General features: G+C 39.7%; 2 protein-coding genes across 8 annotated transcripts in view; one reads left to right on the top strand and one right to left on the bottom strand.

The window, feature by feature from the left end:
• FOXP1 (forkhead box P1) overlaps positions 1 to 13,981 on the top strand; it is a 409,891-nt gene that overhangs the window by 124,178 nt on the left and 271,732 nt on the right. The gene's annotated exons all lie outside the window — the stretch shown is intronic.
• Positions 2,133 to 2,566, bottom strand: LOC109455356 (low molecular weight phosphotyrosine protein phosphatase). The gene is made up of 2 exons (XM_019746874.2): positions 2,368 to 2,566; positions 2,133 to 2,332 (listed from the first exon to the last, which is right to left on the bottom strand). Exons 1-2 carry the CDS (start codon positions 2,564 to 2,566, stop codon positions 2,133 to 2,135), a joined length of 399 nt encoding a protein of 132 aa, XP_019602433.2.

The following is a 13,981-nucleotide window of genomic DNA, read 5'->3' as shown; positions in this document are numbered from 1 at the left end:
ATTTGTTTATTTTTCTTTTATTGCCCTTCCCTGAGGACACATATCCAAAAAAAATACTGCTAAGACCAGTGTCAAACAGTTACTGCTTATATTTTCTTCTATGAGTTTTATGGTTTCAGATTTTACATTTAAGTCTTTAATCCATTTTAAGCTTGTTTTTGTATATGGTATAAAAAAGCGGTTCCGTTTCATTCTTTTTGCATGTATCTGTCCAGTTTTCCCAATACCATTTATTGAAGATACGTCTTTACCCCATGGTATATCCTTGCCCCCTTTGTTATAGATTAATTGATCATATAAGCAAGGATTTATTTCTGGGCTCTCTATTTTATTCCATTGATATATGTGTTTTTATGCAAATGTCATACTGTTGATTATTGTAACTTTGTAGTGTAGTTTGAAATCAGGGAGCATGATACCTCCACTTTGCTTTTTCTCAAGGTTTCTTTGGGGTCTTCTGTGATTCCATATAAATTTTAGGATTAGTTTTTCTAGTACTGATAAGAATGCCATTGGTATTTTAATAGGGATTGCACTGAACCTGTATATTGCTGTAGGAAGTAAGGACATTTTAACAATATTGATCCTTCTATTTCATGAACACAGTATAGCTTCCATTTATTTGTATCTTCTTGAATTTCTCCCGTGTCTTATAGTTTTCAGAGTATAGGTTTTTCACCTCTTTGGTTAAATTTATTCCTAGGTATTTTATGCTTTTTAGAGCAGTTGTAAATGGGATTGTTTTCTTAATTTTTCCTTCTGATGGTTTGTTCTTTGTGTATAGAAACGCAACAATTTCTGTGTACCGATTTTTGTATCCAGCAACTTTACTGCCTTCATTTATTAGTTCTAATAGTTTTTTGGTAGAGCTTCAGGATTTTTTTATATGGCATGTCATCTGCAAATAACGAGAGTTTTCCTTCATCCTTTCTGAATTAGATACCGTTTATATCTTGGTCTTGTGTGATTGCTGTGACTAGTGCTTCCAAGATGATGTTGAATAGAAATGGTGATAGTGGGCATGCTTGTCCTGTTCATGATCTTAGAGTAAAATCTTTCAGCTTTTCACCATCTTTTTCTTAGTTGTATTTTTATAATTTCCCCAGTTTATTTTGAAAACATCTTTTCTGACATATAGGCATATGAGTTTTAGATTACTTATCTCAAAGTACACAGAAATTACCTATAATGCCTATAAATCAAGCCCCGATGAAAGAATACTTATTACCATATCAATATTAAAGCATTCCAATGTAATATATATATATATATATATGTAATATATATATATATATATAACTTTTTTCAACTTTTTAATTATCTTTTCCATCTAAAAGCTAATTTATATTTGCCATTGGGGTTATACATGCATCTAACAGCAGACACATTCCTCAGTCTGAGTATAAGACAAACCAGCATACATGTATCCTTCTTTCTGGATATAATTAAACTTGCAGAAGCAAAATGGCTCAAATGGGAGTAAATAAGATGACTTCCTTAGAAATAAACTGGATAGACAGAAACTAGATAGTATTAAAGGTACTAAAGATTAATTCCATAAATCTTTCCTGTCTTTTAAATATGCACGAGTGTATGTGATTGACACATCTCATCGAGGCCGTGAGTTTCTGTGGATGGGCTGCTGTTACTCAATGGGAGGTGCTGGTGCACAGAGGTAGTGCTGGGGACAGAGGGTGTTGGTCCTCAAGTCCTCCACAGACGTAGGGAAGAGGTAGAGCAGGTGACTTCCAAGTCTCACATGTTGACCTGGGCCTTAGAGTGTTGTTTTACTTCATTATGTTCTATTTGGTTTTTCTGCAATTTTGTTTATAACTAGAGCAAAATGGGAGGTTCCACTAGTCTCAGAACACATCATGTGTCCCATAAACTGTCTGAATCAAAGATATTTATTTATTCTTTAGCCAAACACAACAACTGACTTCCATCTACAGTTATTTTTTAAAATAAGAAACATTAGGTCAACTGAAGTAACAGTACTGGCCTGATCTATGGAACACTCTTACTCTTTGACACTCCTCTGAGAAATGTGGAAAGGGGGGCAGCAGTGGCAGGTGGCCAGGAGGACAGCACAACTAGCAGACCTTCCCCTCCCCCGAGACGGCTCTGCAGCACTACTGGTAGACTATTTCAAAGCTAGAGTCATTCCCATGATAGGGGTCTTCAATAATACGTTGTTTTTGTGGATCACAGCTCCCAAGTAGTTCAAGTATAGCTTTGCTGTTTTTAGCTTGATTCCTTTTTCTAGTCAAATCTCTCAGGTTGCTTTCGTCCATACACAGTATATAATCAAATGTGGCAACACCTTCTTTACCTGCGGGGACAATGTGATTCATGAGAGTACCATGCTATGATACTTGAAGCAGTTAAGCCCTGGGTAATCAGGAGGGTTTCCTATTCCATACGTGCATGTCACTGCACTGTCTAGCCAATTATGTGAAACATTTTGATCAGTTACAAGTTTTCTGGAAACTACTTCTGCAATGGGTGATCCACAGATGTTACCTGGACACGCCAACAGCCCTGACTTGGGCACCTGCTGGGCCATCTTCCCACGCAAGCACACTGGCGTCCACTGACTACCTGGTATCGTTTCTGGTGTAGCGCATGCGTACTGAGAGCGTGCAGTCGTGCACGGGGTCTTGAGCCTGTGCCGTCAGGCTTCGGATTTGGAGGCAGTGCAAAATTCCCTGGAGAGCCAGGGGGAGGTCACGGGGAGTGAACAGAGTGGGGGCGGGCCTTCAGCCTTTCACCATTGAATATAGATACTAGCTGTGCTGTGCTGTAGTTTTGAAACCTTCCCCAGATTCCGCCTCTCCCATCAACTACCTTCTATTCAGTGTTTAAGCATAAGAGGGACTGGTTGATCACCTGTTTAGCAGGTTCAAATTTCAACTCTTCTACTCACTGTTTCTATGATCTTGAGCTCAGTTTTCTCAACTTTAAAATGGAAAATGAGTAGTACTTACTCTGCAGCTGAGAGGGGTAAGTGTGAGAAGCTATGTGAAGCATTTAGCACTGTGCCAGCACATGGTAAACGCTCAATAAATGGTGCCTGTCATCATTATGACTGTGAACGCATAAGTCATGTTTTTATGTATAGTTCTTTCTAACACAGACATATTTATATTTAAAAAACAGAAGAAAACAAAAGAGTAATGGATATAAGCTTTCTGATTGACTACTACACAGTATGAGGAAGGATTGGGGTGGGGGTGTGGAGGGGGTAGGGGTGGTGGGGTGGTGGTGGGGGGGGTGTCTTGTCATAGGCATTGCACAAGATTGTGAGCTTTAAAGCGCAGTCCCCAGGCATGATTGGACAGCAAAGTTTGCAATAAACAGCAATAGACCAATAAAAACCCAATTCCCCAAATCCTAACTAGGGTTACATCCTCTCAGCAGCTATTGAAATTTCCAGCTTTCCTGGCATAGCATAGACAAGGTTTTGTTGTTTTATTTTAGTTTTTAAACATTTTTAAATTCCTCTGGGCTGGTATTTCACAGGATGGTAGTCTGACTCTGTCAAGAGCTGAGTCCCTCAGTGCTGTGTACACAGCAGAAAACCTGATGCTTATCTCCCTGCACCCTGACCCCTTCTGTCCAGTGCAAGTACGGACAGAAGTGTTCTGAACAGAATGGGGTGAGCGGTGGGGGTGGGCTGGGGAAAACTCTCACTGAGCGCTCCTCCTCCCTGAGATAGGCCTGCTTTTAAATGAATCACTTGGGGTTTCCTTAATTTCTTCTGCCACTGTGTGAGAAGTCCTTTTCAGGTATATGGGCGGGTTTTGCATTTGCTTTACAAGGGCTAGCCATTTTGCAAATGGAGTTCGGAGGCCACCCAAAGAATCATTAATGAAGCATCTTTGTAGTAGCTCAGGATTTACTAGGTCAGATCAGCAAAGGAGAACCTTATTGAGAGAACACTTGGAAGTTTTATTTCTAAAACCAGTCACAATACTAGAGTAACCACCCAAGCGTCATTTTTAAAAAGGAAAAGCAAGCCTCAAATTATCAGAGCCCCAGCGGAAATCTCTTCTCCGAATCCATTACGCAGGAGATGAGCTGGGTAAATACCGGGGACTCTCCCATTTAGACTCTGACCCTCACTCAGCAATGGGAGTGATTTGTTTCCCACATTGGTTCCCTGCCCACCTTTTTGCGAACCTTTTAATTTAAAAGAGACAGTGATTAATGATGCTTTTGATCTGCTGACTTTTTTTTCTTTTAAAGGGCAACCTCTTTCTTTCTACATAAATTTGATGTTGGAGGTAAACCACGAGTATAAAAATTATATTGCTTATTTATTTCTGGGTGTGTTAGGCATATCCTAACCCTCTTTCCCCAACCCCAAAGTTACAGTGAGGCTGGGCTCATATATTTTTTGTAGTCTTAGAATTCAGTGTCTGATGTGTGGTAGGGAGTTGACAAATGTTTGTTGAGTGAACAAATAGATGAATGAATTAATAAATGATACTTAATAATCAGGACTTGTGTGAAGGGCAGTTCCAAAAGTGTATTTCCACATAACTTGTGTGGAAATTCTTATTGAGAAATGAATATTCCATAGGCTATGCAGTTGGACTTTGTTTTGAACCTGTGACGATCCAAATAAGAGTAATTCACAATGGAAAATCTTTCTGCCTACATCCCCTTGATAATTAACATTAGTGTTTCTTGTCTGGGCAGGAGATCAAACTACCAAGAGATAGAGTCATTTTGAAATCTGTGACTATTTTTGCAGTCATCCTAGACTACTTAGTAACATACTTTAGTCTGCAGAGCTTGTAACCTGTCTTGCTAGTCTGTGCTTCTTTAATAGCGAGTACGTAGGTGTCAATATCTAAGAAGCGGAAAAAATATCATGTTAACCACAATATTACATCAGATCTTAGCAAATATAGATTCTGTTACAATACTTGGGTCTGGTCTGATTTTTTTTTCTGTGATTTACCATTTTGTTCATTTTTGTTTTCCTAATTAAATATGTCCAAGGACAAGAATTGATCTTAGTTCCATATTGCAGAACTGGAAATTAAAGTTTGAAAAAAACTCAGATTTTTTTACTAATGTGTTTTATATTGTGTTGAGGACCTAGTGATAATTTACTAAAAGTGGCATTATTTATGTAGATTTATTAAATATAGAACACAGTCTAAAACTTAATGCGCCGCGAGACAATTACCTTGACTGTACGGCAGCTTTGCAAGGGACCTGCATTACTTCAAAAGGTATAAATGATAGGTTGTGTAATACCTTGCCTTATTATCTTGAACTGTATTTATTATAAGGGGCTCTTTCTGTTTTACCTTAATGTGCCTCGGGGAACTCTTGCTTAGCTTAAAAGGACACCCAAAAGAAGGAAATGCAGTTAATGGTTTAACAAATTTGAAACTTTATTACCAATTTGCACTTAGGGGAAAGGCAGATGGTGATGTACCTAAATTCTATTTCAGGTTTTGCTCCTAACTTCTGGTGTCCTCTATTGGTTAATAAATGGAAAGGTGGAGGACTGGTTACAGTGGCTCCTTTAAGGTCTTTTCCCGTCTCTCGCAGAGAGGTGACCACCTGGAAACAGTGACAGTGCCGTATCTTCAGCACACCATCCTTGATTTGCTCTGTACAACTGCCCACTTCATTCATTCTCTGTGATGCATTCTGATATGTGAGGGGCAGATTCCATTTTAACTTTAAGGTGACCCAGAGATGCTACTCAGTGTCAGGTTCCTACATTAAGGGGCATCCTTGTTTATATTTTCAATGTGGAAATAAAGGAAATCAACTGAATTATACATTTTGATTCTGGAGATATTTTTTCGTCCTTCCTAACCATCCATGTAAGTCATGCCCACATCTTTTGTCATATTTTAATTATTTTTGCCATGGGCTTGTGCTCTTTTACTTTCCTTTGAGTTTTAATCTAATTTCCATATTCATAATGGGTTAAAAACATTGGTCCAAATATGAAACAGGAATACCATATTTTGCCGTGTATAATGTGTTCCTGTGTATAATGCACACCCATGTTTTCAGCCCAAACTTTCAGGGAAAAACATCTTTCGTTTTAATTTTTTAATTCAAATTTTTAATTGTTTACATTTAGGTACTTTTTTAATAAAGGAATTTTAGCATCTATTTTTTAACATATTATGTTACAAGTATTTTTATGTAACAAGTAATTATAAAACACAAGAACAGCTACTATGTATAAGAAATTTTATGTACCGGTTACGACTCTTACGCATCATAAAGGGGCCAAGAACTCTTCGTCATTGCAAGTTCAACAAAACTGATTAATGTATTCCAGTGTATTATTTTCATATGGATATCATTATTAATTTCTAGAGTTACACTTTTAAATCATAAGCATAAATAAAAGAATTAAAAAACATTTATATGAGGTTGGACAATTATGTTCACGAACTCATTCTAGAAAAAGTGCTACATACCTCATTGGTGAAATCACTACGCTCACCTTCAAAGTACTCCCCTTGGGAAGCTATGCACCGATGCCAGCGCCTAGTCCATCCTTCAAAGCAACTTTGGAACTCTTTTTCTGGAATGGCCATCAGAGCTGTCATCATTTTACCCTTGATGTCCTGAATGTCAACAAAAAGTCTTCCTTTCACTATTTCCTTTGTCTGTGGCTAAAGAAAGAGTCATTGGGGGCCAGATCAGGTGAGTAGGGAGGGAGTTCCAAAACAGTTATTTGTTTACTGGCTAAAAACTCCCTCACAGACAGTGCCTTGTGAGCTGGTGCATTGTCCTGATGTAAGAGCCATGGATTGTTGGCGAAAAGTTCAGGTCGTCTAACTTTTTCACGCAGCCTTTTCAGCACTTCCAAATAGTAAACTTGGTTAACTGTGTGTCCAGTTGGTACAAATTCCTAATGAATCATCCCTCTGATATCAAAAAAGGTTAGCAACATTGTTACAAGTTCTCAAATGTAATTGTCAGACCTCGTATAGATACAGAATTAGTACTACCCATGTATAATGTGCATCCTTATTTTTTCCTCACAAATTTGGGCAAAAAAGTGCGTATTGTACACGGCAAAATATGGTAATTAGAATTACTGTAATATTTAAGAATGTATAAATGCTTAACAGACTTTATCCCAAAGTGTAAAACACAAACATGTATACCAGTTGACAAAAATGAACCATCACATAACTTCATGGACAAAATGTGGCCAAAAGGGCATTCTGCCTAAAACAGCAACAACAAAGCATGGTGTGCCAATTCCTTCTCTGCATCCCTTCTCTTCTCTGTATATGTTAGAAAGTGTCCTTAGTTTCCTGCTTCTTCTTCCTCACTGGGTTTCCCACTTTCCCTACGTAATTGGGAGGCATCCTGAGCCTCCAACAGGATTCCCTCTCCCGGTGTCTCTAAGTTGCTTACCTGTGGGGGTGCCTAGGCTCCCTTGTCCTAGGGGATGTGGGACATAACTAGCATGCTGAGTCAGCAGAGCAAAGCACTCGCCATGGTATTTTTTGGTTAATCTGTAGCTCTTAGTGATGGGTGCCTTCTTATATGTATATGTACATACATGTTGTTAATTTGTAGGCATTTTTGTTTTATCGTAATGTGATTTCTATTAGTTTTTCTTCATACTAGTGTTCATCCACAAACCACCTAGTCCATCTGTAGAATATTGGCAGTTGACTGGAGTCAGCCCCTTCTTCCAGATGCTGTGGGTTGTTTTCTTCCAACATAAGGATCTTTGAACTGGGAACTTAGTCATTTGGGACCCTGGGACTCATTCTTCACTATCCTTGGTAGATAATAATAAGAAAAACAAAAGGAATCATAGCAGGTAACATTCATGAAGCATTTTGTGTGCCAGGAGCCATTCTGAATCCTTTATGTATATCTTAGCTTTTTAGTCCTTCTAACAATCTTACATATTGCTGTTGGTCCCATTTCTACTGGGGGTGCCAAAAAAATGTACACATTTTAAGAGATGTTATCTATGTATTGCTTTTCGAAGTTGAATTGAATTACGGTAGCAATGTGTAATATGACGTTTGCTCAAAAGATGGCATTAATCAAATGAATACTAGCGTCATTCATTGTATTACAATGTTAATGCACTTTTTACCTTTCTTAAAATGTGTATACATATTTTTACCACCCTTTGTAGATAATAAAACTAAGACACAGAAGGTGACGTAACCTCTGCAAGGTCACACAGTGGTGTAGTCTTAAGCCTGGGCTCTTCTGGTTTCTACTGTAAGGCTTTGAATGACATACTAACTCACGCGTAAGGCAGCTCACCCTGTGCTTAGGGTTATTGTCCAAAAGATTGCTCTTCAGTCCAAATTCATGGATGTTATCAGTGATAGTTTTAAACACAGAATCATTTCAGTTCAAAAAAGTACATTCCCAGACTTAAAGCTTCGTCAGAACTGCCCCCTTTTGCCCGTTCCCTTCCCGTATCCTTCTCGTTGTCAAGCCCTGTTTCTTTAATCTGTAAAATATCTTTCCTGCTCTCCGTTCTTCTCATCGCCTTTCCAACTGTAGAATGAAACCTTGGATTCCTAGCATGACCTTCAAGGATCTGAATACCCTGGGCCCATTCTGTGTATCTTCTGTTCCTCTATCTCGCCTGCTGCAAAATAAGCACCAGGTGCCTCTTGTGGGCCTGGCCCTCTTCTAAGACTTAAGGGTGGACACAAGACTGATGGTTTCCCACTGGTCCTTGACCTTGTGGAGCGCACATGACACCACTTTTTGTCCTGCCTGTGCACTTGTGTGGCTTATGTGATTGCTTCCTTCAGCTTTGGATGCCAATCTGCCTCTTTTTCCTCCTCCCTTACCTAATAACATCCTCTTCATCCTGGGAGGCTTGGCTCAGCTACCACTTCTACGAAGCCTTTTCAATTTCACCCAGCCTGTGTGACTCACCCCTTTGTCTGGGCTCCCACAAGTGTGTGTTTGTGTTTCATTATAACCTTTGTTCAAATCTGTTCTGTCTTTTATTGTGTTCTTTTCAGATTTGAAAGCCATGTATTCTTGCCTGAGGGTAAAAACCTTTGGAACTTATTTTTGTGTGCCCCAGAGCACACTAGGCAGTCAGGGCTCCCCGGATATTGCCAAGCACAGTGAAAATCATTATTTCGTGGAGGGCCTGCTGTGCATGCAGACTGCTAGGTATTTCAGATGTATTGTCACCTGTGTTCCTGCTGACTGGTTTATGAGCTACAGGTGTGATTGTGATCCGTTTTACAGATGAGAAAACTGAAGTCCAGAAAGATGATGTCACTTGCTCAGAGTCAGTAGCTGCTGAGCAGAAGGGCAGACATTTGCACTCAGGGCTGCCTAATTCTAAAGCCCATTTCCTTTGCACTAGGAGTCTGAGAAACAACACTAATAAGAATCCACATCTCTTCAAGAAACACTCACATGGCTCAATTTCTTCATCTCCCCTCATCCTGGATACTTCCTCTTTTTACCCATTCTGTATTTTTTAGGTATGTCTAAAACTGTGCTGTGAAAAACTGGAAGGAAGATTTCTGATTTGCAGATTTGGACACTGGTCTTGTTTTAATGACCATTGGCCAAAATGTTATGTTGAATTTAGGAGCAGCCATATATAACAGGAGTACAATATCATATATTGTGAATTATCCTGAGCATGGATTCAATAAGCTCCGCTTCCTCCTGGGAACTAAGGTCAAGCAAGGATCTTCCCATCATATTGGTGGAGTTTTCTGGTTGCAAGCAGCCTCTGGCCTTCTTAAATCCAAAGGATTGGAGGGATAGCCAGTATCTCACAGAATGTACAGGAGTTTGGGAAAGAGTAGGAAGCAGGACAATTCCAGTGTGTTAGCAGCTCAAGTGACTTGACCCTCTCATCACTGTCACTGCTGAAATCACTGCTCCCCCAACATTTTTCTGTCCTCACATCAATCTGCAGAGGTGAATCAGCTGGGTCCAGTGCATGTCATGTATCTGCTCCATGGCTGTGAGCGGGCGGGCGGGGTACTGTGACTGAGGAGTCCCACCCTGCTTGTAACAATGAGAGGTAGGGGGTCACTTCCTCAGAGGGAAACCAAAGTGACAATGGAATCTGGATACCCCCCAAATTCAACAAATAGCAGCTGTTCCTGAATTCTGCATGAATAGTAGTTTGTTGGAGTGAGTCGCAGTTTTGCTCTATAAACGAAGTCCTACCTTTTATGGCTTTAGACCTCCTTTCTGGCCAGCATCTTGACACTGTCATTGATGATACTAGGAACCTTCCAGTTTGTGTCACAAGTGTGATGAGCCCACCTTTACCTTGTATGGTTTCATCTAGCATTTAAGTCACCGGGAAAGATGTAGTAACATAACCAAACCTGTAGCTGCTTACAATTGAAGACCTTGCTCTAGCAAGTCCTAATGGAACCTGAGTCCTAAAAACCCATCGTCACATAATAAAAGAAATAAAGTAAATGCACAATTCATGAGATTAATAGAGAGCAGGAAGACAATCTTTTTTCCCTAATAGTCTTTACTTTTATATCCTACTTTATGGGGGTGCTGTTTAATTTCATGTTCATTTCCTTTAATTATTTCTTGCATGTAGTTTGTGGGAAAGTTTGCCATTTTCCAACATCTAAAAGATGACTTACTCGAGTTTCGTTTCACACCCTGTAAGAATTAAAATATAATAAAACCCAGGGTATAAATTTCTCATTTTTCACCACACAGGATTATTCATCATAATAGAATCAGGTTTTGCGGGGAGATTTTATCAGACTTAACAAGTCAAATTAGTTGAATGCATTTCTTCTGCTGATAAACAGAGAGAGAACCTTTACCCTGAAAGCATCTCTACATTGAATTCCAATAATTCAGTGTTTCCTTGCCTCCAGAGCTCAACTTGTAAAGGACCTAGGAATAAAAAAAATAGATTTATTATCCTTAAAGGAGATTGTTAAGATGGGTGAATTCAAGAGGATAAAAGTGAAGAAAGGTCATAAAATCAAAATATAAATATTGACTATATGTTAGGTTTTGTATTAAAAAAAAAAAAAAATTGGAGGAATAGGCTTAATTCTCCCTGATGCCAAGCAAAGCATTTTTGGGGAAAGATTTTTACGGGTTTGTGGTAGTATTTATTGTGTGTTGCACATGAGGACATTGCAAGATGGGTAAGGAGCTGTGATGTGCTTAGCTAAAAAGTCTTGTACTTCTAATTTAGAAGATCATTGCTGTTGTGGTGAGGTGGGTCCAAGTTGGACAGTGACTGGTTTGATCACTGCCTTCACTTTATTTTGCCTCGTGATCTGTAGGTCCAAGTTTAATTGTGGGAAGATTTTGGCTGTGAAACTCTGACAGGCCCTTACAGGAATGGAGAGGGGGTGTAGTTTCTTTCAAGTGCGTTTATTAGAGTTCGGTGTGATCACTGACTCACTGCTTGACGGTAGTAGGCTCATTGGTTCCCTGCGTGAGTTAGTTCTAAATCCTTTTAAGTTTAGTCCAAGTCACTGTGACTTTCGCAAGCTGCTTGCTCATAAGTATTTTAAATATTGAGATGCTGGACCTTTTGTCTAGTTCATAACTGAGAAATGCTTTTTTCTCTCTGTAAGAGGGTAGATTTGACCCTCTAGAAGAGATATAAACATGGATTTCCCTTAACTCTGTAGTGAAAGATGCAGGTGACTAGATTGTTTAGGCAGAAACTGGGAATCCAGTGTATAACTGACGAGAGGAACTTTTCAGGGCTGATAGTAAAGCCCTTAGCTGAAATTCAGCTTCTCGCCTATTTTTGCAGAAGATTGAGAATAAAGATGGCTGTGATGAAGCCCTCAGTGTGTATCTAACTGTATGTCGGACTAGAGGGACTTTGAAATCACCCAAATGAAAGATTGCATTATCATGAACGTTAGTATGCAACAGTGCAGTGTGTCATTGCTTATTCTAAGCCCTGGCATTCACCGGGGTCTTTGAGGCCAGCCAACCAAAAAGGAAAACCTTCTTAGCAAACACCAGTCCACAGAACCTCTGTGAAGGAGACCAGCCCAGTGGTCATGACTCTTAATGGGCTATTTATTTTTCTGTTCCCAACTCATCTGTAGATTTTGAGTCATACCCATGGGGGACGTAAAGATGCCCCTGGGAAGAGAAAGGTAGGGTTGAAACCAGGGGGAAAGAGGAAGTTAGGCAGGAGGAAAAGCAGTGAACAGTAACTTATTAAGGGCATGGAGGTTAGGTTAGTTAAATGTTTAGAAAATTTTTTATTTCGTATAGATTTGTTGCCATTTATGTAGTTGACAAATTATCAACTGTTAGAAAACCAATTCAAGAGGGTACCTTTTTTATATTTTGAAAAGTAATGTCAAAAAAAGAAAAGTAATGTCTTTTCCTCAAAATTATATAAGTAGTGCATGTTATAGCAGAAAATTTGATCTATAAACAAACATTTTAAAAATTAAAATTACCTCTGTTCTCAACACAGAAAAATTTAGTAAATGGAAGGGGTATCCTTACATGTATAATGTATGAAAATATATAAATGTTAATGTTACATATTTTTAAACTATTTTTCAGAGTACATACTGTCTTCTTTCATTTAACATATTTATTAAGTAAACGTGTGCATTGACGCTTTGTTTATTTTTGTATTTACAATAACATCAAGCTCAGTACCATTTTAGTGGAATGAATTCATTAGTAGTTTCCAAAATTGTAATAAGGCCATCGCATCAGAATTAAATCTTTGAGTTATGTGTAGAAGGAAAAGGGATGGGAAAAGCAAGGGAAGAGCATTTATTGAGTACCTAGTTCTCAACTGCTCTGCTAGGTACTTTACAGGAACTGTGCAATTAATTATTCAGTACTGATGAGGATGGTGATGATAGTGAACATTTATTGAGCACTAACTATGTACTAGGTGAGAACTTTGACGTGTGTCATTTTATTTAATTCTCAGCACAGCTAAAAAAAGTTGACTATTTCTATTATTTCCAGATTACAGATGGGAAACCTGAGGCTCAGAGTGGTCAAGCTAGTTACTGAAGATCACACAGCCAGGAATTACAAAGCTGGCTGGCTGATGGTGCTTAACCCCCAGCTGCGTGCCCCCTTGCTGTGCCCCACTTCCCACACCAGTGTATGTGCTCTCAGGTGTCCTTGATGTTAACCTGCCTCCCAGTATTTCCAAGCTGTTTTTCTCTAACCTGTGCTTCCTTTGTACAACTTCCCTGGAAGCTTGTTTTGACCTTTTCCTGCCCCTCATGGTGTTAAAACACCGGGGAATCGGCAGGCACTGTGTGATGCAGGTCTTGTCCCACCCCGTCCATCCCTGCCATGGAGACGGACAGCACGGAAGTGACACCTGTGCCGCTTGTGGTGGGGGCGTCAGTGTTGGTGCTGCTGTCACCTCTCCGGGAGCAGCAGCCTCAGCTGGTGCAGGATGAGCCCAAGGATTCTTTCTTGAATTACTATTGAAGCTTGGACAACGGTGTGGCCTGTGTGCCCTGCGTGCCCTGCTCTGGGCCCAGACTTCAGCTGTTACATCCGAGAATGAGGAACGTTTTATCACTCGGTGGGGCTGTCCACATTTTTCATGCATGGAACTATTTCCCCACTGTGTGAACAAGTTTTCTGTAACAGCTGTTGGCCGAGGACATTGGGTTTTACCTTTCTGCTTTAGTTCCTTCTCCTCACAAATTGGGAGAATCATCCTGGCTGCCATGCAGAGCTGTTGGGAAAGCGGGTGAGCTGGTGTAAGGGAGTCACTTCAGTCAGAGCCTCCTGCACAGTTGGCAGCCAGTTGCTCTGTGGTGCTCGTGTGTTTCTTCAGGGATCCTCTAAAGATTGAGAACCACTTTTTTCAGTGACAAGCTTTCATGTGACACGGGAACCTTCTTAGATACCAGGAAAATTGGAAAATTACACTTTGATTAGTTTACTTCCCTCAAGGAAGTGATTTTTCTCTTGTCATTCCTGGGATTTAGGATATATCAGTTAGCATGTG

Source organism: Rhinolophus sinicus, linkage group LG10, assembly GCF_036562045.2.
Source record: "Rhinolophus sinicus isolate RSC01 linkage group LG10, ASM3656204v1, whole genome shotgun sequence".
Taxonomy (NCBI): Eukaryota; Metazoa; Chordata; class Mammalia; order Chiroptera; family Rhinolophidae; genus Rhinolophus; species Rhinolophus sinicus.
The sequence above is the reverse complement of the archived record's forward strand: the minus strand, read 5'-3'. Positions and strand labels throughout refer to the sequence as shown.